Source organism: Manacus candei, unplaced genomic scaffold (assembly GCF_025592945.1).
Source record: "Manacus candei isolate 608988 ecotype Guabito, Panama unplaced genomic scaffold, ASM2559294v1 h1tg000012l, whole genome shotgun sequence".
In the NCBI taxonomy this organism is placed as follows: domain Eukaryota; kingdom Metazoa; phylum Chordata; class Aves; order Passeriformes; family Pipridae; genus Manacus; species Manacus candei.
Window position 1 is genome coordinate 461,036 of NW_026138060.1, and position 24,895 is coordinate 485,930.

The 24,895-nt window shown below is 35.6% G+C and overlaps 1 protein-coding gene across 3 annotated transcripts in view; it reads left to right on the forward strand.

Annotated features, from left to right (window-relative positions):
- LOC127466979 (neuroligin-4, X-linked) overlaps positions 1–24,895 on the forward strand; it is a 179,732-nt gene that overhangs the window by 150,391 nt on the left and 4,446 nt on the right. For all 3 annotated transcript variants that reach the window (XM_051778411.1, XM_051778413.1, XM_051778412.1), the window contains 2 exons: positions 15,611–15,796; positions 17,671–18,460. In XM_051778411.1, the coding sequence (XP_051634371.1) occupies positions 15,611–15,796; positions 17,671–18,460 (976 nt within the window). The remainder of the gene's footprint in view (positions 1–15,610; positions 15,797–17,670; positions 18,461–24,895) is intronic.

Sequence of the window (24,895 nt, forward strand, 5' to 3'; positions counted from 1 at the left end):
AAATATGAATATTTAGCAGTTTTGCAACTTTTTTTCTTTCTCCAAAATAACCTGTTTCTTAACCAGAAGAATGTGGGATGGAAACAAGAAAGTCCATGTACTCAGCATTTATGTTTCATAAAATAAGATGTATGTGTGCAAATCCAGAAGAAATTTCAGCTTTTCTGTTTATTTACTACATCCTTTAGGACTTTCTCTCCTAATCTTTTGCTATCTTAAAAGAATCTGAAGGCATCATAATGGTTCCAGAAAATAAATGCTTTTGGTTTTATAACCAAATTTAATCAAAACTTTTCAGGCTTCTCAGGTACATTTTCTGTTATGGAGAATCATTTCAGAATATCTGACTTTATCTCACTGGAGTAACCAACCTAAAGTATGGATATGATCATATTACCAGTTATAAAATACCTCCGTATTTTCTTTTGCTTCAGATTGATTTCTTTCTTCAGTATTTATCCATGGTACTGTTGGGTGATAACTATCATACACTCACAACTGTTTTGCTAGAATATGAGCCCTGCAGCCTCTTAACTTTGCTTGTTATGTGGAGGATCTCAATTACCTTCAAACATATTGAGTATCATTTGTAGTAAAAATTAGTAAAGACACACATTTTTTAGTAGTAATATATTGAGTGCTGGTGAGTCAAGAGTGTTTACTGCTCTAATGCATGCCAGTTAATGCCAGGAGAATTGGACTGATTCAACAAGAACAAGATTCATGTGGGAGATTTTGATAGCATGTCTCATTTTCTTAAAGAAGTGATAGTACAATTTAACGTGAAATACCATGAGAAGCATGTTAGCTGTGTCACAACCTTGCCTAGCCTCACAGACAGCAGCAGTCTTTCCTGTCTGATCTGCACTGCTTCCCAAGTGGGATCTCTGTAATTTCTAGTTTTCTCATAGTTTCTTTGGAGAGTAGTAAGTGATCACCTTCTTCCCTGTTATTTCAACACCACTTTGCTGGATTGGAAGACGAGTCCCATCTAACACCCTTCTCTGAGTGCTTGCCTTGCTTGCCCCTGGTGACAAGTATCAGGAGGTGCTGAGGCTTGTCGTGCCTTTAGAAGTTAGTCCCATTAAACTTCTCCTGTCCTGTGAAGTGTGATCACTTCAGTAGCAGTTCAGAAAAAAAGTGGAGTTCAATGTTTTAATCTGCCCTCTAGAAAAGATGGTGTGTTTTTTAGCTCTGCCTCCCACCCCTATCTTTAGAAGACTTTCTGAAGCTTAATCTTCCTTTCCAAAATTTGGCCCTGTGAGTGGGATCCTCCTACTATTCATATCTTTGTCTGAGAAGCCAAGTTCTTGATAATGTTGTGAATATTTTCTAGAGACTGATTAAGAATTGTGTTAATTTGCTTTTGAAATATTTCGTTTTGAGTACAAAGCAGTGGGCATTGGCAAGGGGAGGTGGAGGATGTTCCTAAAAATCACCTCTGAAACTTGGCAATTGTCATTTCACCATTTCCAGTGGTCTCTTGGAAATCAGAAAAACTGAATACATCCTGGAGAAAAAAAGTTAAGAACCAGAGCATAATTTGAAGATATTTAGAAACCCCAAAATGTGTTCTAAAGAAATTCTAGTTTAATTTCTACCTTTTTCACATGGTAAACAAATCAGTACATGAATAGGTAAACATAAACAGTGTAATAACTGAAACAATCCTTATTAGCTGAACAAAGTAAGTTTATCCTGAGGTTCAAATAAAAATTAAAAACTGGGAAATAATAATTCATTATTGTTAGCCTTTATAATTATTTAGTGCCAGAAAACGTATATTGTTAATTAGAGAAAAACAGAAGAAAACATCAAAACCCAAATTGAAGAACAAATATACTAGTGAGGAAAATCCCACATTACCTAGAATATTAAATTAAACAAATCTAATCAGCATTTCTTTTTCTAAATTATGAATGTAATAACTGAAAATCTAATTCCTCCCTAAGGCCCAGAGTAATTCTATTAGGAAACCATTATATACCACTTAAGGAAGTTTGTGTGATGGCTATGAAATAATGGCTATTCTAACACAAACTCAGCTACCACAGCTGACTCATATTCAAATGTCCAAGCTTTATCTCACCTGTTATTACAATTTAATAAGAGGGGAGAGGGGAGGAGGAATCAAATAACTGCACCAATGACATTAATGATTAGATACAAACCCAAAAATATTGCCAGATAATAAAAAGTGAACAATGAGTAGGACATCAGGACCATGTGTCTTAGAATAGTTGACTTAACTTCCACCTGCTAATTTATTTTCATGGTTATATAGTTATTTATATATTATATTTTTATGACCATATATTTGTGATTTATGCTTCTATATAGTATTGAGAATAAGCCTTTTTCCAAATAATACTTTCTTAACTGAGAACTACAAAGTTGAATCTTCCAAATCATCAGATTTTGGTCAAGGCTGGTACAGAATAGAAACAATATTTCACCTGTTATGATAACATTTTAGGACAAAACTGATCATGACCTTTCAATGAAACAATGTGTTAAAACAACGAAGCAACTCCATGTTTTCATTGGTTTGAGCATGACGTATTATTATCTTCAATTTTTATTTTTTCCAAGTTGAAGAAATACCTCAGATTACGAAAAAAACCCATCAATTTTAATACTCCACCCTATGGAAGTTTTCTGGCTAACATCATAATTACAGATATTTTTCTTCATGTTTCTCTAGGAATGCTCTAACTTAGAATAGTCAAAGTATACTTTAAAATATTTCAGATCTCTGTGTAAATGATTGGATTACTGAGAAGAGTAATTCTAACATACTGTAGTTCTACTGTGGTGGTAAACTCCTCCTATGAAACGCTAATTCAGAATATTTTATGTGTTTGAATGTGCAGCAGAATTGATTTGGTTCACTTTGTTGGAACTATGAATGCTGAGAAACATTATTTACATCCATTTATTTCTCACAGGGAATTCACGATGTGCAAAGGCAATCCGAGACAGTCTTTTTTAGTATTTTCATTAAACTTCAGTGTCAAAGACTTAGAAAATCAGTTCTGCCAAAAACTTTAAAAAAAAAAAAATTAAATTTGCATATATGACTTTTTTCCTATCAGCAGAAGCCACCAAAAAAACCCGACCAAAACTAAACAAATCAACAATAATTAAATATATTTTACTAGTATTTGTAGAAATCTGTTTATATAATTCCTGAGAACCGCCTTTTCTTATTCAAGTCTTCTAAAGCTCTCTTTTGAATAGTAGTTGGAGACCAAAGTGCCTGAACACTCTTGTCTTTCTAAAAATTTTGTTTTAGCCATTTCTGAAGCTGTTTTGTAGACCATCCAGCACAGGCAACATGTACGAGATGTAAGGGATAGGAGTCACAGTGGCAATGCTCCTCTCAGCTGTGGCTTCTGACATTGGGGTGGTTCCTGAAGGCCCTGTAAATCAGCAAAAGAATGAAGCTTAAGCTTCGTCACAGCCCAGCTAGCCACCCTGAAGCTGCAGGGCTGTTGGGTCTAACTTTGGGATACAGTCAACTAAGACATCCTTACATGCTAACCAGGCTTGTGGTGAAAAAGATTGAGTACACCCACATGTCATCATCCCGAACACTGACCTTTTGCTAAGTTCATCAACAGAACTCAAAACATTTGTAGTCTTGTTTAGAAATGAGCTTTGATTAAAACATGAGCTTTTGCAATTTATTCATAATGTTAAGAAGGAATTAAAACTAGAACCAGAAGGTATTCTATTTTTCTGTGAGCCTTTCTTAAAAACTGATGCCAAAGGAAATTTGGTATTAGCATATGCCAGTATCCTCCAGCATAGAAAAAAAATGTTCTATGTAATCCGCTGCATTAATACATCATGATTTTGTTTAAGTGGGATAATTTGCTTGCATCCACTGACAGAGTTCTTGAGCAGGCATTTCAGATGGTACATAGGAAATTTCATTTAAAGGGCACATTTTATTAAAAAAAAAAAAGTGGATCAAGATAAAGAATTATGAACCATTTACTCTGGTTGAAAACCATTTGTGCTATGTCTTTCTTTAAAGAGTCTGTATAGTATAATTAACATTAACTTTTAGAAGACATATATATACAGTTGTAGCATATAAAAAGGTTTTTAATAATTGTCTCACTTTCAACTTTATTTTTGTCTTACAAGAATTTTATTAAAGATTCTGTCACTGATTAGTCACTGTCAGACTGTGATAAGGTTCATTTCTCCCTGGTCCCTTTTCTTAGTACTGTGTTAAAGAGCTGAATATTTTTTAGATTGCTAAGAATATTGCAAATTTTAGTCAAATATTATCAAGAGAGTTGATTTTTTAAATTTTCTCAGAAAATTCCTGCTCATTTTTTAACAATTCACTGTTAACTTAAAAATATGTACTCCCAGTCTGATGACTTAAAAACCCACTGCACTCCACATCCTGAAAAGCTCAACTCCTATGTGAGTCTAAATATAGAATTATTTATGGTGCAATATGAATGTTTTTGAATTTTTTTCTAGTAGAATTTCTTTAAATTAAAATCCTGGTAGAAGATAGAGAAGTTGTGCAAGTGTTTTCCTCTCAGTACCATATGTGCTTGTTTTCCGTGCTTACCAACAGCACACATTTTGTGTCACCAATGTTCAAAGTATGTTTTTAAAGGCAATGCTTAGAATTGATCCATAACCAACTGACGCCTCCTGCACAGGACTCTCATGAGGCCCAGGCTTCAAGGCAGCCAGATATTTTCAACACAAAATCTTCCTGAAAGAAGGGTCAACTTGGATTCCTTTCTTCATCATGGATTAACTGGTACTGATGCAGTAGCTCCTGATTTTCATATGCTGCTGAGTGAATAATAGCTGAAGCCTTGGGCCAAGTACAGTTGCTGTATTCTGGTTCTGTGCTTGTAGGCAAACTCTTCTGTAGGCATAAGAAAGGAAGCAACAGCAGTGCAAATAACAGAAGTTTATGGAAATACAATGAGGTGCTCTGTTTGTGATCAATCTCTTTCTTTAAAGTTAACTGTTAGATAGAACTTGCTCTTTGAGTGTATATATTTGCTAGTGCTATGGATGGCAATCCAGTTATTCTTCCTTAAAGCCCTAAACTTTGAAAGAAAACATTATAAAAAAAATTCTAACTGGAAAATGAGGAGTTTTTTCTTTTCATCTACTTAGTTACATAGTTATTTCCACTCTTACTAAAAGATTACTTTAATTTTAATAGGCTTTTAATTCTGCAGCTTATATTCAACCACTGCTCATTTTCAGTTTATAGTCTACACTGTGAAAAGGTTATGCATTGTTTGCTATTTTAGGGGAAAGAAGTTTATAGCTGAAAAAAGGAAGCAACGCAGCCCACTGAGGTAACTCATTAAGTCTATTTCTTGTAACTGAGAATGGTGCATATGAGGATGAGACAGCTGTCCATAGAGCAGAAGACAAGTGAGACCACTGCTAATGATTGTTTGTTAACCGTCGCCCTCTTCTATGTTGTCAGTCCTTATAGAAGTTTGCTATTGAAATCACATTTCCTTTTTTAACAGATTCATGATGTTTGACTACCCAGTAGGCAGATAGTTTTTACTAGATGCTGCATTGTCTTTCTCGCATTTTTCAACTTTTTTCACTCTACCTGGAGTACTCTGTCCAGCTCCTGGGCCCTGAACATAAGAAGGAAATGGATCTGTCTGAGCAAGTCCAGAGGAGGGCCATGAAAATGAGCAGAGGTCTGGAGCACCTCATCTATGAAGACAGACTGAGAGAGTTAAGATTGTTCAGTGTGGAGAGGAGAAGGCTCTAAGACCTTACAACAGTCTTTCAGTACAAGAAATGGTCTACAAGAATCCTGGAGAGGAACTTTTTGCAAGGTCAAGTAGTCATAGAGCAAGGGATAATGGCTTTGAAAGGGGGAGAGATTTAGATTAGATATTAGGAAGTAATTCTTTACTATGAGGGTGGCGAGGCACTGGAACAGGTTGCCCAGAGAAGCCAGAGATGCCCCGTTCCTGGAAATGCCCAAGGCCAGGTCGGACAAGGCTTTAAGCAACCTGCTCTAGTAGAAAGTGCCCCTGCCCATGGTAGGGGGTTAATAACCTAATGAAGTGCTTCAGATTGTGAACCTTTTTTTTTCTCATTTTCACAGTGACTCGTAAGCACGTGGTTTTGACAACAGTACATTAATGCAGTAATACTGTCAACTTGGTCACTTGGTGGTTTTCCTAGCAAGAAAAAATTACACCAAATCTCCTATAATCCTTTTGTTCAAACGATCCCAGTCTCTCAAAGCTGATAAATAAATATAAAAATCCCCATGCTGTTTTCACAGCTGGTTGCCATTTATGTCATGCAGGTTAACTTTCCTGTCATTTTTAGGGAAAAACCTAATGTCTTTTCATGTATTTAAAATATGTAATTTTTTTTGTGTCCTATAAGTTTTTCTCTACAGAGATGTATAGCTAAAAATGTTGTCTCTTCACCATAATGATAATTATTTAGTTGAAAAAAAATAAAAAAAAATATTAATTTAGTTTTAGTTTCATGTACATTTCATCTATATTTTATAATAAAAATAATTCTAGCTTTCACACACCTCTTCTAGATAAGACAGACACTTTTAAAAAGCGACCAGATGCTTTAGAAGTGGAGATTGTGCCATAACTGTAGAATAATGGGTCTGCCTGGGATGGAGTTAAGTTTCTTCAGAGCAGCCCATATGGTTCATGTGGTTTGTTTCTATGGCTAAAAGGGTGTTGATAACAGACCAGTGTTTTGGCTATTGCTGAACTGTGCTTACACAGGTCCAAGGCCTTCTATTTTTCCCATTCTACCCCAGAGAATTAGGTTGAGGTAGACAAGAGCTTGAGAGGGTGAGCAAGAGCCAAGATAGCTGACCCACATTGACCAAGGAGGTATCCCATGTAGTATCATCACACTCAGAGGACTTAACATGAGAGGAAGAAGTGAGGTGGGTTTGGCTTCCAAGTAGCTGTTTTTCAGAGCCTGGTAAGAAATTGCTCTGCTTCTGAGAGGTGTCAAGTGTTGTCCTTTCTTTCAGTCACTTTTTTCTTTTTCTTTCACCTATTACACTGTCTTTATCTCAACCTAAAATTTTTCTTGTGTTTTTTTATTTTTTTTTTTTTTGCACTTCCTCCTCTGAGAAGAAGGAGGGAGTAACTGCATTATTGCTTTGTGGATACTCATAGTGCATTTTTCTTGTCAAATGCCTTTGAATTTGACAGAGTAGATCAGTGATTATAAAATATTTTCAAATCATAGGCTGAGAACACCAGAAATGCCACTCACTCCTTCAACACACAACTTTTTAGTTTTGGTTTGTTTTTTTTTTCTCTCAGCAATAACATTCTTAGAGAAATTGATTGGTTTGAGCTCAGTTTATTTTGGTTTTAATCAGGTTGTTTATAATGTATTCAACAGCAATCTTTTTATTGGACCTGCTGTTTTATTGATTATATTTTGTGTAATGGCAGGTTTAACTTGTGAAAATTTGGATGAATAGTAAGTAAGAAGACAGTAGATCAGTGAATGTGTTCTGGAGTGTTTGTTGCTGTCATCTTTATTTACTATATTTTTAAAAACCTACGTTCATAACAATTGCAAAATTGTCTTCAGTGACTCTCCAGAGTTATGTGCTACTCACCATGAATAGTGACAATGGAATTGAATGGTGAGAATATCTTAAGTCTCTTACACTTTAGATAGCATTCATTGGCCTAACCTCATTGCACAATAGCTTCAGAGCATTTTGCAATAAACAAGGCAAATTTAAGAGCAGTTAGAGTGGCGTGTACAAATTTCAATTAGATTCGTTAAAACTATTTCATTGTAGAAATGTCGTAATGGCTTAACTGAAGGAAACTTGTTGAAATCCATAGTACTCTGATAAATTTATGCTAAGAAGCTTTTCACTGTTTAGAAATATGTATAAAAATAGGTTTTAAATCTTGTTAAAATATATCCTATTATCGTTTCTCATTCTTTTACTGCTAAGTGTTCTTATACACATATATAATGCAGGACATTTTCAAAAGACTTTTATGATTTTAAGTCTGGGTATTCTCCTGAATTGTAAAGAACACACTTTAGGTTTCAGTACTGAAGCAATATAGAAAAAAATAATAATAATATTCTCACTTTGGCATCTCTGGCCTATTCTTTTGTACTGCATGTGGTAATGAGATGTTCTTTCTAAACAAGCAGATTTAGGTTTTGTCTTCATAGTAGAATCAGTTTAAAATAATCCATAAAGGTAGAATTACAAGAGACTCTTTTTGAGTTAGAAAATTGAATTAAAAATCACTATCATTTATATTTTAGCATAATATATGAACTCATATGAAAACTGTGAGCTAATTTGTCTTTACTGCATATTTCTCTTTGCTTACTGTATCTTGAGTTAAAATTTAAATGAGCGTTATTCAGAGCCGGGTAGGGTAAGTAGCCATAGCATGCAGAAATTTTCAGTGACCACTACTTCACAATGACAGGTCATACTACTAAAGTTTCTGAATATTAAAAAATTTGCTTTGTCAGTAGGACCTGCAAATTTCAAGGCATTTTGAAGATGGAGGAAAAGCGTTGCTGTTTTGTTTTCAGGATGAAGAAGTATCTGTGTAATATTTTTTCTGCACAGACTCATGCATAGCCACTCCACAGTCTTTGTCTTAGTCTCTAGGTGCAGCAGTGATGCTTACTCAGCTTTGCATGGGCCAGTCATGCTACAGGAAAAGTAAAGCAATGTTTTTTTTTTCTTCTACTAAACATGTGCCTAGGACACCATCACTCCATCGTGCATGCCACCATCTTTACAGTAAAGTTCAAGTGGTACTGTTAAAGTTAGACATAGAGTCAAAACAAAAAGGAATATATAGTTATGTTGATTCCAAACAAGACATCATCTGGCCAAACATCATGTCTCCAAATACTGTTGAGAATGTTTGGAAATGGTTAGGGAAAGGCAACACAGGGCAAATTTATATAATAATTCCCTCTAATACTACTCTACTCTCCAACTATTTATATCTCGGGGTCTTCCTGAACCAACTGCAGTCTGTGTTCTCAGTAATCCCCAGTGAATTTCACTTTGCATTTGAACACTTTAACATTTGAGTTCAGCAGGTCCAGTTTTACCGTGGTAAATGTGATATGTACAGACAAAATCTGCTAGAAAATATGATGACACTACTGTATGCTTGTCATTTGCTCTTTGCTTTAAAAAGGCCCTACTCTGGTATTTCACAAATGTAAACAAAAAAGACGTGATTGTACTTCGAAGTAGTCTCTTGTATCTTATTTATGTTGTTTATGTCATAGTTGCTGTACAAATCAATCTTTGTGAGTTTCCTGATGAGCAAATTGCAGGCTATTCAGGTTAGGGCAGCAGTCATGAAGAGGCATAAAGACAAATGTGAACTTAGAAAATACAGCACAGGCGTAAAAGCATTAGCTTGTTGATCTTCTACAGATTTCCTGATGATTAATTTCTTGTTGTGATATCTTGGCTATTCAATGTGTCTTATTAAGTCTGGCATTGTTTTTTATGAGAGCTATGTCTCAGAAATTAAACATTTTGTTTTTAAGAAAACTTGTGAAGGGCAGAAGATGAAGCAAAAGTACTTGATTTATGATGAAAAGTATATATCATTTCAAGATGCATTTTTAAAATTGATTGTAATAGCTACTAATATGTATAATAGTGTTTTAATATTCCATTATTTATATTTTCCCTCCTGAAATGGAAAAAAACCAGTCAAATATAATTGATTGACTTTCTGCTTTTTGGTTTTATTTAAATTTTACAGTCAGTGCAGTTTACCAGTACCAAATTTTATTTGTAAATTTTGATATTATTTTGAGCTAGTAAGAAAATACTGGCTTTCATGCATCAAGTCAATCTCGTTTTCTTTACACTAGGAGATTTTATACTACCTAGTGTAATATAAATGTAGAACAACAACAACAATAACAAATTATCCTAAGACTTATGAAAGTTGTACAAGGTACTATTCTTCGAAAAAAGACAATGTTTGTTTGTTTGTTTGTTACTGTTGAAAAAATGTATTGAAGTACCCACCTCCAAAAAGTCACAAGACGGAAATCTTTTGCATTCATACTGTTCCTACCTTCCCCTTAAGTTCCTAATAACACATAAGTTATTACAGGCTGGCATGGACCATGGAAAACAATGTTTGCATTCATGTGACTGCATTTCAAATGGAAAGTTTTAAGATTAGAATTGAATGAGTATACACTAACTCATATCTAAACTGAAAAAGTAAAAGAAATTAGGTTTTTAAAAGTTTTTGAAAAGAAATTATGTTTTTGAAAATAAAATTTAGTACAAATGGCTTTGATTTTTGTTAACTGTGTTCCACTCTTCATGTAGAGCAGGTGACTTACTTCCATCCCACATGCCTTTCTTGTAGAAGCTTTTCTGTACACTTAGTGTTAAAACAGGAATTTAGATATCATTACTAACCAATGTGGAAGGGATAAATGAGGAAGCAGAGGAAAAAGATCTGAAGGCAGAAGTGTTTCTCAGTGTCCAGTCTCCTGATTGCACTACAGCAAAAAAAGAGAAAGACAGAAAGAAAAAGAAAGACAAAGGCAGGAAGGCAAGGCGAGGCAAGGAGGGGAAAGGAGAGGTGAGTAAAGGGAAGGTTTGGGAAGGTTTGGGAAGGTTTGGGAAGGGAATGGAAGGGAAGGGAAGGGGGAAGGATGGAAGAGAGAGAAAGAAAGAAAGAGAAAGAAAGAAAGAAAAAGAAAGAAAGAGAAAGAAAAAGAAAGAAAGAGAAAAAGAAGGAAAGATTGAAGGAATGAAAGAAAAGAAAGAAAAAGAGAGAGAAAGAGAAAGAAAGAAAGATGGAAGGAAGGAAAGAAAAGAAAGGAAGGAATGTTCACAGCTGGAATTTAGGCTCTCAGCCAGCCATCAAATTGATTTAATGTGCATTAGGCCTAGGGGACAAAATATGAGGATAAAGAATGGACTTTTCCCACACTGATGTAATACTGGGTATTACTGTGTGCAAAATGTCAAAGAAAAGTTGTCACAGTAATTTTTTATCTAAAAATGTAGAAAGAATGAGAAAACAGTACATAGGAATTTAAAAAATGCAAATTACCACAAGATTGGAATTATGTTGATGATTGTATTTATCTCTAAGGCTAAAACCATAGTTCTCAGGTCATTCATGGCTAGGCTTCATGAATGAAGATTTGGGAAGGGCTCTACCCACATTTGTTACAAGCGCGCTGGTTGCTAAAGAGGCCAATACAAGACAGACAAGTCCGATTGCAAAAGGCACAGCAGAAGGGCTCCTTAGGTGGAATATTCTGCAAGATACAATTCCGTGGTTGGAAGAATATAATTTTGATCCTGACCATGTCCACACTAGTGTTTTAATTCAGATCAAGAGTGTATTTTCACAGAAACTCACAGTATTGTCACCACCTCCTTGCGCGCTGTTTCACATTGCAAAAAGGTTCCGAAAAGTACAGCCTGGACCCTTCCAGGTGAGCCTCAACTGGAAGATGTCCTTCCCCTTATGCACTATATCTACCAGTGGTTATTCATTCAGCCTATGGACTGGACAGTAATTCAGTCATAGTAAAATAAATTCATGAAATATGTACAGTGGGCACAAGGTCCACCTGTTTGTTCTCTTTAGAGTGACTCTTGAAGGTCTACACAGCATGCTAATGTGGGGAGGGCCTCCAACCACTAGACAAGGCTGGAGCTGGAGAGAAATAAACTATGAGGAAACATAAAGTACCCTTAATTTTTTTTAGTGTATTACTTGTAATTAATGGCGCATCTAATTTTTTCCACATGACTTCAATAAGGAGAAAAAATGCTTCCTTAAACTGAAGTTTCTGAAGTAACCATTGTATTTATTTTTCTCTGACTCTTTCAAGGAAAGCATTCAAGATGAATGCTTTAGTTTTAGCCTACTAGGTAAATACCTAATCAGCAGGCAATGAGCTATACTTTCAGGATCAGTATCAGCAATACAAAAGATAAGCTATAATACTAGACACTTAGATTAGTAAACAGTTGCAAATTTCTAAGCATTCTTCTGCAATTAATCCCCAAAAGTTCTAATCACACACAAACATATAGAGCTGGTTGTGCATTAGGTCACCTCCAGGCTGTGTGGGTCACTAGCAGCCCCATTGCCAGGGAGTGGATTTTCCCCCATTTTCTCTGTGGGATATGTGGTTGCTTCAGCATCAGGTGAGCTCCTGCCACTCCCAACCACCCACTGACCCAACATCCCACAAGACCCCAGACATGCGTAGACACATCCTTGTGTGACAGCACACATGGACAGCCTCTGGATGAGTGCAGATGCCCCACAGGAGGGTACTCTCTCCAGGATGGAGGGAGTTTGCAATGTCGTGGCCACTTTGCACAATGTCAAACCATGTCCAGCTGCTGCCCGCTTTCCGCCTCCCTATCTCTCCTTTTACAAACTGTCATGCTTCTGTTGCCCTCTTTTTCAAGCTGACCTTTCCCTCAGTAGACTGATTCCCTGGTTACTACTCAGTCCCACTGGTGGTCATATTTCCCTCTGTCACAATAAGTTTGGAGCAAATTTCTGCTAAGACAGTTTGGGGTATTTCACTCAACACACATTGGATACATTCACATTCCTCTTTTTCAGCTGTTGCTGTCTGTAGCATTTTGCAGCTGGAGAGCCTTATCAGCCTTCCAAACCATTATTTAAGGAAAGACAGATTTGTGAAGTCAAGAATTGAATATTACTGTTAATACCTTTCTGTATCATTACGTGGAAAAAAAACCCAAATAAAACAAAACCAAACAAAAAACCTCTTTGATTTCCATATTAAGCTATTTCCACTCCTTACTGCATTACATTAAACAAGTGAGAAGAACTTTCAGGTTCTATCAAAACCCAAGTCTAAGAATTTTCAGATCACAGAATACCCTTCAAATCACACCAAATTATAAACTGGGAAATAGTTTTAACTGCACTTAAAAACATATATATATAAAAGGCACAGAATATAAATCCCATCTCAGAAAAAAAACCTGCATTCCTGCTCTGAAATATTCATAGTGATCACAGAAAAAAACCCAGAAAACTCTTAGTGTTGTGTATTTTTGAACAAATAATTACTATTTACCTGAATTTCTTCAAATACCTTTGAAGAAATATCTTACTGTGGTATTCAGAGCATAAAAGAAAATACATCAAAAAAAGACAGGTTTATGAATTCAGTTTGTGTCATGTGGGGCTGACTCTTTGCCATGATGATTAGTTTTTAAATTAAGAAAATTTGTTCTTGCAATTAATGAAAATCAGCAGACAGCTGTGGAAAAAAAAGAAATCTTCATTTGTCTAACATCAGATATTCACTGACTGCAGTTTTATGTACCTTTTAGTACATTTCAAAATTACAAAGTTCAACCAACTTTAGCTTGATGCTGCTAGAAGAGCTAAAACATGTTTAGGCTCCGAATATTAATTATCACACTGCTTTAAAGGTTACAACAATAACTTTCTCCAAGTGAGGTCATAGTTCTGATTGAATAAAGCCTTAATTATAGAATATTTTAGAACATTGCAGTGAGCTGCAGCAACAAAGCCAGAAAATGAGTTATTTTTTCTTTGACAGTCCTAAAAAGATAATAAAGGCATGAGAAAAAGAGAAAAACACATCTGTTAAAAGAAAAAATAAAATTGAGATAATTATAGATTAATAGTTTGTTTATTTTTTCTCCATTAGTATAGAAGAGAAAGAAGATGTTACTCCATTCTAACTACTGTGCTTGCCATTATTAGAGACTTTTTTTAATGAGAAAGCTGGATCAAATGGACATGATTTGTATTACTGCAATTGGAACAACTGTTTTCTGAAAAATACAAAGACTCATCTGCACTTGCTGACATTTAATACCTACAAATAATTACTAATTAAATATTAAAAATATTTTTTTGTGTAGAAGTTAATACATTTCATTCAATCATGACTAACTTTGCATTCAGAAATTTATGCCACCATAATGGAGGCCATATAACATTCCATATTTAGAGTTTAGTCCTGATGTGATATTGCTTTTAAATCTTCAGACAAAATTTTGCGTATCATTGTAGAAATTTTACCATAGAAAATATTTTAGTGAAAGTCTGTCAGGTGTGAATGTCTGACACATCTCATTTTTTCTTCTTTTCTCCTGCCTTGCCTTCTCTTCCGCTTCCTCCATATTGTGAACCCCTTCCACCTTGTGGATTTTCACTCTTCCTATCACCTAAAAAATTACTACAGCCAGTGCAAAGAGATCTGTTCCCCCTTGCAAAGCAGGTGAAATATATTGCAAGGCCTTTTTTTCCCTAGGAATCCAAGACTTCCCTTCTAGTGTTTCCTAGGATCATGAAGGTCTTGTTACTGCAGGCTCAGATGTCTCATGATAACAGACTCATATCAAACTGCACCAGACTACATATCTCCTGAGTCCTGGGTCCCCATTCTAGCAAATTTGTCTGAACTAATAATTAGCTTGGAAAAGCCTGCCAAGTGATGTCCTTGTTTTGTCTTGATAAGCAGCTGTCAGCGGTGCCTAAATCAGTAATGTCCATCTGAAAATTTGCATATCCTGTAAGGTATTTCTAACTGACTTCTGACTCAACAGCTGTCTAACAGGAAAAGGTCTGTGGGAGTTACAGAGGGGAGTGTGAGTACATGGCTTACTGGGGTAATTTGGACATAGCACAAGTCTTACCTGTGAATGATAGGCAGCAGGGATAACTGCAATGTTTCACCTTGTCTTCAAAAAACCAAAATTAATCTCAGTCCTAATCTTTGAGTCATTTTGTTCTCAGTTGCAAGACAAGCAGCAGACTTGTCATGCTTTGTTTTTTAAAATCTGATAACCAGAGTATGGGAACAAAAAATCAGCAGCGCAGCTTTCCCTGCAATTTCCAAGGAGAGAGACAAAACCTGATTTGTTCAGATAAAGCCTCCCTACCAAAGGCTGAATTGATGTGGATTTACCTGCTATCTTCCTAATAAATATCCTCTGTGAAATTGAAGTGCAATTTTTTTCCTAGGCTTTTTCATGTTCCTTTTGCTATTTTCTTCTGCCCTCTTTTTTCTGTTTCTGAGTACATCTATCCATATCACAAGTACAGTAATTTAAATAGCTGTGTAGTTCAGGACAATTTTGGCAAGTATTTAAGTTAGAGAATCTTGTTCTCAGTTGATGACTGGCTATCTCACATCTTTGCACTAAAATAATTTCCTAAGTTTTTTGACCCTACTCATATCCAGTTAAAAAATGTTTAAAATCTTCTGTCTGTATTGTTGCATTGTTACAGAAATGCTTCAGAAATGAAATAGTGATTCTTCATAAACATGACCTCTGTGGTGGGGAAAAACAAACTAAAGTCAAACAGCAAAAGAATAAGTTTCATTGCCTGTTCTGGAGACATTTAACTAGGACTGTGACCTTTAAAAAAAAAAAAAAGAAGGAAAAAAAAAAGCACAGAAGATGAAAGCATGGGAAGATGTGTTGTGAACATGTAGATACCCTGTAGCTAACTCTGTGTCTCATGAACTAAAATTATGGGATTTTGCCTTTTAGGATTTTTAAGTACTGGCGACCAAGCTGCAAAAGGCAACTACGGATTGCTTGACCAAATCCAAGCTTTACGTTGGATTGAAGAAAATATTGGATCTTTTGGAGGAGACCCAAAAAGAGTTACTATTTTTGGATCTGGGGCAGGAGCTTCCTGTGTCAGTCTTCTGACACTCTCCCACTATTCAGAAGGTAAGCAAAGCACTTTTTTTTTTTTTTAACATAGTAGTGTCATGAAAATGGCCATATGAGGTAGGCTGAGTTAGAATTATATGAGGTCTATAATTTTTGGAAAATACCTACTAGTTAGTAGTCTGGATTTGTATTCGTCAACCTAAAAATATATTTATAGGGAAAACTAAATACTATTACAGCATAAATCTCATGCAACTAATGCTATGGGCAATATGTTTTTTCTAGTTTTATCAACAGATTCCACTGGGTCTCCTGTCAAAGAATTTGCCCTAATTAAAATGGAAGAGAGCAGTGACCTTTTTGATTTTTTATGCACTCTTGGCTGCACTTCCAACATATATTTAGCTGCTTTCTTCACTTAATAATAACATGACTTAAACTTATTAAAAACTGTATTTAACTCCCCACAAATACTGTGTGATCCCACACAGTGTTCTTAAGATTTTGGTAAGTGAGCTGTGGGGTTTCTACCCTTAACACTTCACCCTGCAAAAAAAACGCAACAACAAACCCCAAGAATGTACAGCACCAGTACCAAATAATAAATATTCATGATGATAAGACCAAATCTACAAAGAATTTATAAAAGAAGACAACACAAAAATATCTATTGTATTTATAAGTCCATGCCATTTTTGTCATATTAAAACAGACAGGAATTTGTGACAGAAAGCTAAACCATAGCAAACAGTCATAGCAGGGTGATTGGTAAACACACCCCATTTTAAAATGCATACAACTGTGCTTGACAACTCAGTCAGTTGATACAAATAAGACTGCAGTGGATAACTGTCGAGCAAGCCATGCCAAAATCATGCAGATGGAACTATGAAAAAGTTAACTGATCAAATAATTGAAATTTTATTGCATGTGCATTAAGTAATCATCTCAAAGATATATCAACAACAAAACCCACATGCTTTTGTATCTGTTGCTGTCTTTGACATTTTGAGAGCTTAACAGTAGAAATCATGTCAAGAAAAATCCAAGTATTTAATTTTAAATATAAAGTAGGCCATTTTAATGGTCTTACCAGAGAAAAAGAGATGGGGCAGCTTCACCATTAAGCCCCCTATTGCTTTTCAGTGCTCTGACACAAAGAAGCTCTTCAGATCAGATTTTCAGTTCTCTTTTTATGAGTACACATAAAGCAACCAGAAAGAACTAACGAGTCTCGTCTCACTCTCTTTCAAAAATATTTAAATATATTTTTGTTCAACATATAGGCAGTTCTAACACACACATGCAAAGTTCAACATGTAGGCAGTGCTAACATATACACACAAAATGATAATAAAAAAATTAAATGGTAAAATTTTCTGAGTAGAAGATTTGAACTTATTAAATTGCTTTTATTGGAGCACATTTTTTGAAGTTATATGATGCATGGCTTCTGTGAAGGAAATGAGAGTGTGTAGTTTTCATTTGACCTTTAAACTACTGAAAGGTGCATTCATGAGTGTCATTTACATGGAGAAGAGGATATAATTGCTTGTAGCTGACAATCCTTTAAAGAAATTTTCACAGGACTACAACTGTGGCAAAGCCAGAGGACTTCCATCAAAGATGCAAGAAAACTGTAGTATAAGCATGACTTTTGTTTTTGAAACAGCACCCTGAAATCTTCATGTTTTATGTGTGTGAGCACCAAAAACATGAGAGATTTTAATTAGTAGCTTATCAGAGATAGTATAAAAAGAGAGTAGTGGGCAGGATCTATGGAAATTGAATAAAAATTTTGGTTTATGCACTCTTTAGTGATTGTATAATCAAAGCTTTTTTTGCTTTGTAAGAAATGCTTTTAATTTTTTTGATACACATATTTTTAAAATATCTAATTGGATTTGTATTTAAACAATTTACACCTGCAGGTTTGTTCCAAAAGGCAATCATACAGAGTGGAACAGCCCTGTCCAGCTGGGCAGTGAACTATCAGCCTGCCAAGTACACTCGGATATTGGCAGATAAAGTGGGCTGCGACATGCTGGATACCACTGATTTGGTTGAATGTCTTCGGAATAAGAATTACAAAGAACTCATTCAACAGACCATCACTCCAGCCACGTACCATATTGCCTTTGGGCCTGTGATAGATGGAGACGTGATTCCAGATGACCCACAGATTCTAATGGAGCAAGGGGAATTCCTTAACTATGATATAATGCTGGGCGTGAATCAAGGGGAAGGTTTAAAATTCGTGGATGGAATTGTAGACAATGAAGATGGTGTTTCCCCCAATGATTTTGACTTTTCTGTCTCCAATTTTGTGGACAATCTTTATGGTTATCCAGAAGGGAAGGATACACTGCGAGAGACCATTAAATTTATGTACACCGACTGGGCAGACAAAGAAAACCCCGAAACAAGACGGAAGACCCTGGTTGCTCTTTTTACAGACCACCAGTGGGTTGCTCCAGCTGTAGCTACTGCTGACCTGCATGCCCAGTATGGATCTCCAACATATTTCTATGCATTTTATCACCATTGCCAAAGTGAAATGAAACCCAGCTGGGCTGATTCAGCTCATGGTGATGAAGTCCCTTACGTGTTTGGGATTCCTATGATTGGTCCCACAGAACTGTTCAACTGCAACTTTTCCAAGAATGATGTCATGCTCAGTGCAGTGGTTATGACATACTGGACTAACTTTGCCAAAACTGGGTAAGTGTGACCCCCAGCATTCCTTTCCATTGATAACATACTTCTAAAATACTCAATACCCCATTGCAGTGACCTCAAACTCTGATTTTGCAGTAGTATTATAGAGCTGTTTGCATTAAGACAGGAGGTATATGAGCCTTATTCATATTTAATAGATTTTTAATTAGTGTGTTCCCTCAAACTATTTTCTTTCAGTAGCTCAGTGAGAATAATAATGCACCATAATTTTTGTTCAAAAAATAGAATAATTATTGAGACAAAAAGCATGTCTCAGAGAAAAGGTGGCTCACTAAGATACTGAAAAATCAGAGGCAACATGTCTGCCACTTGAAGAAGGAACTGTCAGGCAGATAGCACTTATCTGCTGCAAAAGAAAGGAAGTTCTTGATTTTCAGTGACCTTCACAAGGATGAGGACTCAGGGAGGAATTAGAACAGAAAGGCAGACACTGGAAAAATTTTTCCCTCTGAGAGCAATAATGGCAATAATAAGTACTTGACTGGAATGAAGAAGAGATTCAGATAAAAATTTTACTTTGAGAAGGTTAAAAATTTAAATTAATTCTGCTTAGAAAACAAAATAAAGACATCAATGTTTTGCTGAAATAGTGTTATAAACATCCAGGAAAGAACCCTCAAAGCAGCTTAATCTGTGAACACTATTAATAAATTCTGTTCTCTTCCTATAGCATTCCTTTAAAAAGTATTGCAGTGTTTTACTTGAGCAGCAAGGGCTTTTTTGTTAACCTTGAGTCTTCAGTACTGAATTAAAACAAAGATACTTGTGGCACAAAGGAGCTGTAAATCTTTCCACTGAATGTTTAATGGTAGGATTGGGCTCTGGAAACTGCAGCTTTACTGCACTGCAGTGAACGATTTGCAGCTATATAAGAAAAACTCAGAGGTACCCATTGTGAAACACTCAGGGGCTTCAGTTCTTGCTACCTTTAATGAATCCGAATGATGTTCAAGGGAGAGGGATTTTGCCATCTTAACAAGAACTTGAAGCGTGAATGGAGTAAAAACCAATCAAATGCTTCAGGTCAATTTATAAGGCAAAAAAAAGCTCTTGTTGCAACACATGTGAGGTAAACAGGTACTTTTGCATACAGAAATCCCACAGTTCAGCAACAAAAGTGAATGAACTCTGTAATATTTAGATGTATTTGGCAACAAGAAGTCATCAGTGCTGGGATAGGCAAACATCATGACAAAATCTTGGTTTATGGACAGAGAACGCCCTGTGCTGGCTGTACCACATGCTCAGAAAAACGATGATACCATCAGTTTGTCTTTATTTTTGTAGAGGAGGTGCCACATATACATAAAGAACTTCAGATTGGAATTCTTGGAATAATTGGAATTCTTACAGAGATGCAAGACTTCCACAGTCACACTATTGTTTACAATTACTTTATGACTATTCCCTGTAGATTAAGAAGTTGTATTTAAGCAGTTTTTGAGGCTAACAGGAGCTTCTCACAGTCCCAGCTGCCACCGTTACCCACAGCACTTTCCAGCTGTTGCTACTTGAAAGCTAATTTCAGCAGGCTATACCCAGTTCTCTAGCTGTGAAGCCATTGCCATATTACACCTAAAGGCAAAAAAGGTTCTTTGGGAGACTCATTAGTCATTTCTGAAACTTTCCCATTGTGGATGAGACAGAAATGGGGTATATATTCTATTACAGACTCACTCCTTTATAGACAGTTTGAAAGATTTGTCACTAGAAATGACCTCTAGCTGTGAAATTTCAGTTTTCACAAGGAAAGGAAAAGAGCAACACAATATATATTACCTCGATGGGGTTTTTTGCTTATATGAACAATGATTAATTTTTCTGAAGAGTACAAGAAAATACTTGGAGGTAAATAATATCTTAAGATTACATTTGCTCTGCATCTCTGGTTCCTCCAATGGAAAAGAGAAGGTTGTAGCACCTCAAGCCTAGAGCAAAGACGATCTCTGGAGTAACCATTCTCCTCTCTACTCACTCGTGCAATCTGGAATCAGTGACTCAGGTTCTCCAACTCTCAAAAAGACTTATATAGTTCAAGACTGTATTGTTGGGGGCTCTGCTTTGGGATCCCCCCCCCCCATTTTTAATTGATCATTTCCCATCCTAATTCTGATAGAGCTTGTCTTGCTTTGTGTTTGTACCCATGGCAACAAATATGAAAAATCTAACTGAAAGATTTTATTATTACACATTTCCCTGTAGGCGAGCCTTGAACATTAAAACTGTAGATATATTTATTTAATTTAAAAGTCTCTAAGACTCATCTAATCTTGATGATTCTCCCACAGAGACTGCATCCAGGAACTTATTGTATAATTACAGCTCAGGTGGTTCATCGTTCTGATGGACAGTGTTAGGCTCTTAATGACATACCACTCGTTCCTAAAAAGAGACACACTGTTCAGTGGACCTACTGCAAAGGCTGGGTTTGGAGGGCAGGTCAATCTTATAAAATCAAAACATAAGACCCAGTGTTTTTATTGTGTTTGACTTTGAAGTCAGCTACTGAAGCTAGCAAATAGGAGGTGACAAAGGAAGTGTTTCATGGCAGGTACTTTGTGCTTGAAATTAATGCCTTGAAGTTGCATTTTGCTAATCCTTCATTCTCTACCTTCCTGTGAATCTTTTATTATTATTTTTATTATTCTTAACAATCTTTTTCTTTTTGCCTTTTCAAAAATATGTTTCTAACATGCCTTAGAAACAGGCCAACAATTTTTTACAGAGTGGGTGTGAGATACTGCATTTGGAATACAAAAATGACATGAAAATACAGCTTTTAATTCCACTTTGTGCAGAATTATATGTGAGAGCTTCATTAAGAGGTGCACTTAGAGCTTCAGTCTGCTGCCAGTAGTACTATCTTAACTGTAATGGTAATTTTATGTGCCAAGTGTTCTGTTAGTTAGGGCCATGTTACCTCCTTCGCAGATACATCAGCAGGGGGAGAGTGAATAACATGAGGGGTTGTGTGCCAGTCCTTCACAGATACTCTGTCAGCTACACTCTTGTGAAGAAGGATTTGAAGTTTCACAGACTATGCACAAAGCCATGCTGTCATTAGAGACATCTATCAGGTTTCTAAAAATTGCCCTCTTTGTGAAGAATTACAGTACTCTATTTTTGCTCCCATTCATCCAGCTCTACCTACGCTGGTATTGGGAAAGATAAAGGTCTAAATGATATACCCTTGTTTTCTTTGTACTTCAGATAAAAACTCCCAAATTATTTTACTACCATTGATTCTGAAGCACAAACTTTCATACATTTCTGAGTTATTAAGAATGTCTATGTTTTATATTCAGTTTGGTTCTCTAATAGAAAGCATGATTAAACTTACAATTATAAAAGTATATTTTCAAATCAATTCTCAGTGAACTCTTTTATGAGACTATTTTTTTTTGGATGTTTTTGTCTGAAGAAATAACTGTCTCCAATGGCAAATCTGTATTAGTCGAACAAAACAGTGTGCTTATGATTTGCTTTCCTTAGTGGTTATAATAGCTGACTGGAGCATGGCAACAGTGGGACCTGGTAATAAGTGAGGAAAGGAAGTAAGGGAAGATATGTCTGCGTAAAAGTCCTTCAGGCAGGACTGTCTGTGTCATTATTAGTATTGTGACACTAGAAAAAAAAAATCAGCAGAAGAATGAAGAAATGTCAGTTTTTCTCTCTCCTCTTTTTTTTTTCTTCCCATAAGGAGGAAAGAGTAGTAGTGAAAGAAAATTAATTATCAAAGGGCCTTTCAGAGCCTTGGAGACAAACAGAAAAACTCAGTATGTAATTGTGAAGACATTTTGCTCTCCAATGAAATTAGAGAAGGACCCAAATAATAAAATACTTTAAGTGCATTAACATAACAGTTCCATTGTCCTATTTTTGCAGAAGTGGTTAAAACGCAAGTTGTATTTTGCAATGTTGTATGGAATATGGATTATGAAAAGACCTCTTAATCCATCATTCTTCTCATGACAATATCAGCAGATATGAAATACTCAGGACTCTCGTTTGCCCTTCAGATCAGCTGCTAATCCACCTTGTGAACAGGAGTGTGTGTTGCTTTTCAGTCGGCATCCATTGCAGGCACATTTACTTTATATTGCCTGAGAAAAAATTAATGCTTTGATTGCACGTCTCTAGCCAATGAGGTGTGAATTAAATGACAATATGTAGCAACATCCTAAGTTGTGCAAAATCAGTGCAGACTGAAAGTGGGAGAAAAAAAGTGACAGGTGAAATGGGATTATCCTGCACATTAATGAAAATATACCTTAGATAAGACAAGAAAGACCATCTTATTGTCTTCTGTTATATGGAAAAAAAGTTCAGACATCCTATGATGGGAACATTTTCTGTTGGAGAAACTGTTTAAATTTAATTTTAAAGGTGGTAAAACTAAATAATGAGAGAGCAAAATGAACAATAATAATAATTAATTTTGTTATAACAGTAGCATGAATAAAAAAAAATCTCTCTAACAACGTGTAGCATTGGGAAACAAGTTATCTAATTCCTATGAGAGTCATTACTGGAAGAAGTACAGAACTGAAAATATATTGTTCATATTATACTGTTATCATCATGATTGCAGCAGGTTTTTAAAGGAAGGTTTCCTAGCAACCTTTTATTATGCATTATACATTTGAGCCTCAAGAACACCTAGAAGCACAAAGGTGATGTGAGGGGGCTAAAAAAGGAAAAAGGAAATTTGAAATTAATAACAGATAAGAGTTTTGCTGAATAGCTGATTTGATAGGAGTAATGATTTTCTGTACATTTATGTTTCATGCCTACCAATAAAACTGGAAACTTGTTCATAACAGGAGAAGCTGCCCAACTACCCAAGAAAAAAGCTTAACAAGTTATAAGTTGTAACCTTATGACTTTATTAATTTTTTACAGTGTACATATGAGAAAGACCAAGGAAAGTAAACATTCTCTTGTTTATATCTACTGAATATTTTTCGCACATTGTCATTAATTTGTAAGACCAAGATCCATGCATTATTAGATCCTCTATTTAGGACTGGACTTAGTTATTCACTTTTCTTTAAAAAAATAATTATTTAGATATCTATCCTCCAAATTCAGAGAGAATATTGAGACCATTTATTCATTTATTAAGTAATCAACCCTACAGTCAGTGTCGGTCGTAGAGCTCTGATACCCACAAAAAAGAAATTACTTGTCTTTAGAACTGGCTGATTTTTTTCTGTTCGTTGTTTCAAGGGACAGCTTCATGCCCCCACAGAGTCATGTAAACAAATATTGAAATACAAGCCTACCCTCATGTAATGTTATTTTCTCTCTTGTGTTTGGAGGAGGCGGCAGCGTAATTGGCTGCTCCTAGTAGATATAGTTAAAAATGACAGATGGAGGTAGAGAATGGAAGAGGAGGAAAGGGAGATTGATATTTACTTGTTTTGCAGGCTGTTTGTAGGGGAAGGGAATCACAGGATTACAGAACGGGAAAAGTTGGAAGGGACCACAGAGAGAATGCAATTTTAAAAGATGTTTAGTTGTGAAAATAATTATCTGCTGACATTTTTATAGGGCCATTAAAAAAAAAAAAAAAAAAGAAAAAATATGCATATCCAGCTTGGCTGCTCATTGAAATGAGTGCTCAGCTTCTTCGTTTCCTGTACTGTGTATCAAATGCAACTCATTTACCCAAACTAGCTTAATGAATTTGTTTTCCATAGGACCCTTCCCAGAGTCTTTTGTGCTGTGAATCAGAACAGCAAGGGGGGACAATGTAAGAGTTTCTGACAGGAAAAGTGCTTTGCATTTTGATAATCCTGTTGATTTTTAACTTGCTTTAGAATTTATGCATTGAACCCCAAATTTCTGTAAAAGTAGATATATTGAATAGGGACAGTATCTTCTCCTCTGGATTTTCCAAATCTTTCAGTCCGTTCTTTAAGAACAAAAGAAAAGCTTTATTTTTTTCTTCACTGTATGTTAGAATCCCTCAAAGTAGCAGCATACATCTGTTTCTGTACTGCTTGGAAGTGAATATTACTCCTCTGGTTTGAACTGGGATGAACAATTCCCAAGCAATTATCTTTTTGTTCAGAATTAACACAACTTGGCTAACTGTTAATACATAAAATTAAAAATAAATAAATAAAAAGATAAAAAGACATAGATAGACAGACAGATAGATAGATAGACCGACAAATAGATAAATGAAATGGTTTGTCTTTATTCTGAACATATAATGAAAAAAAAGAAAATATGGAAAAAGCATAATGTTGATTAAATATCTGGCTTGATGATGTTGAAATAATCTGAGTTTTGTACTACTCCTATCTCTACTACTACTTAAGTACTATAAAACTTGTTGATCTCAGCTAATATATGTCTCATCTTCATAAAGTGAGACAGAGTTAAGGCTCGCTGTCCTATGACCATTAA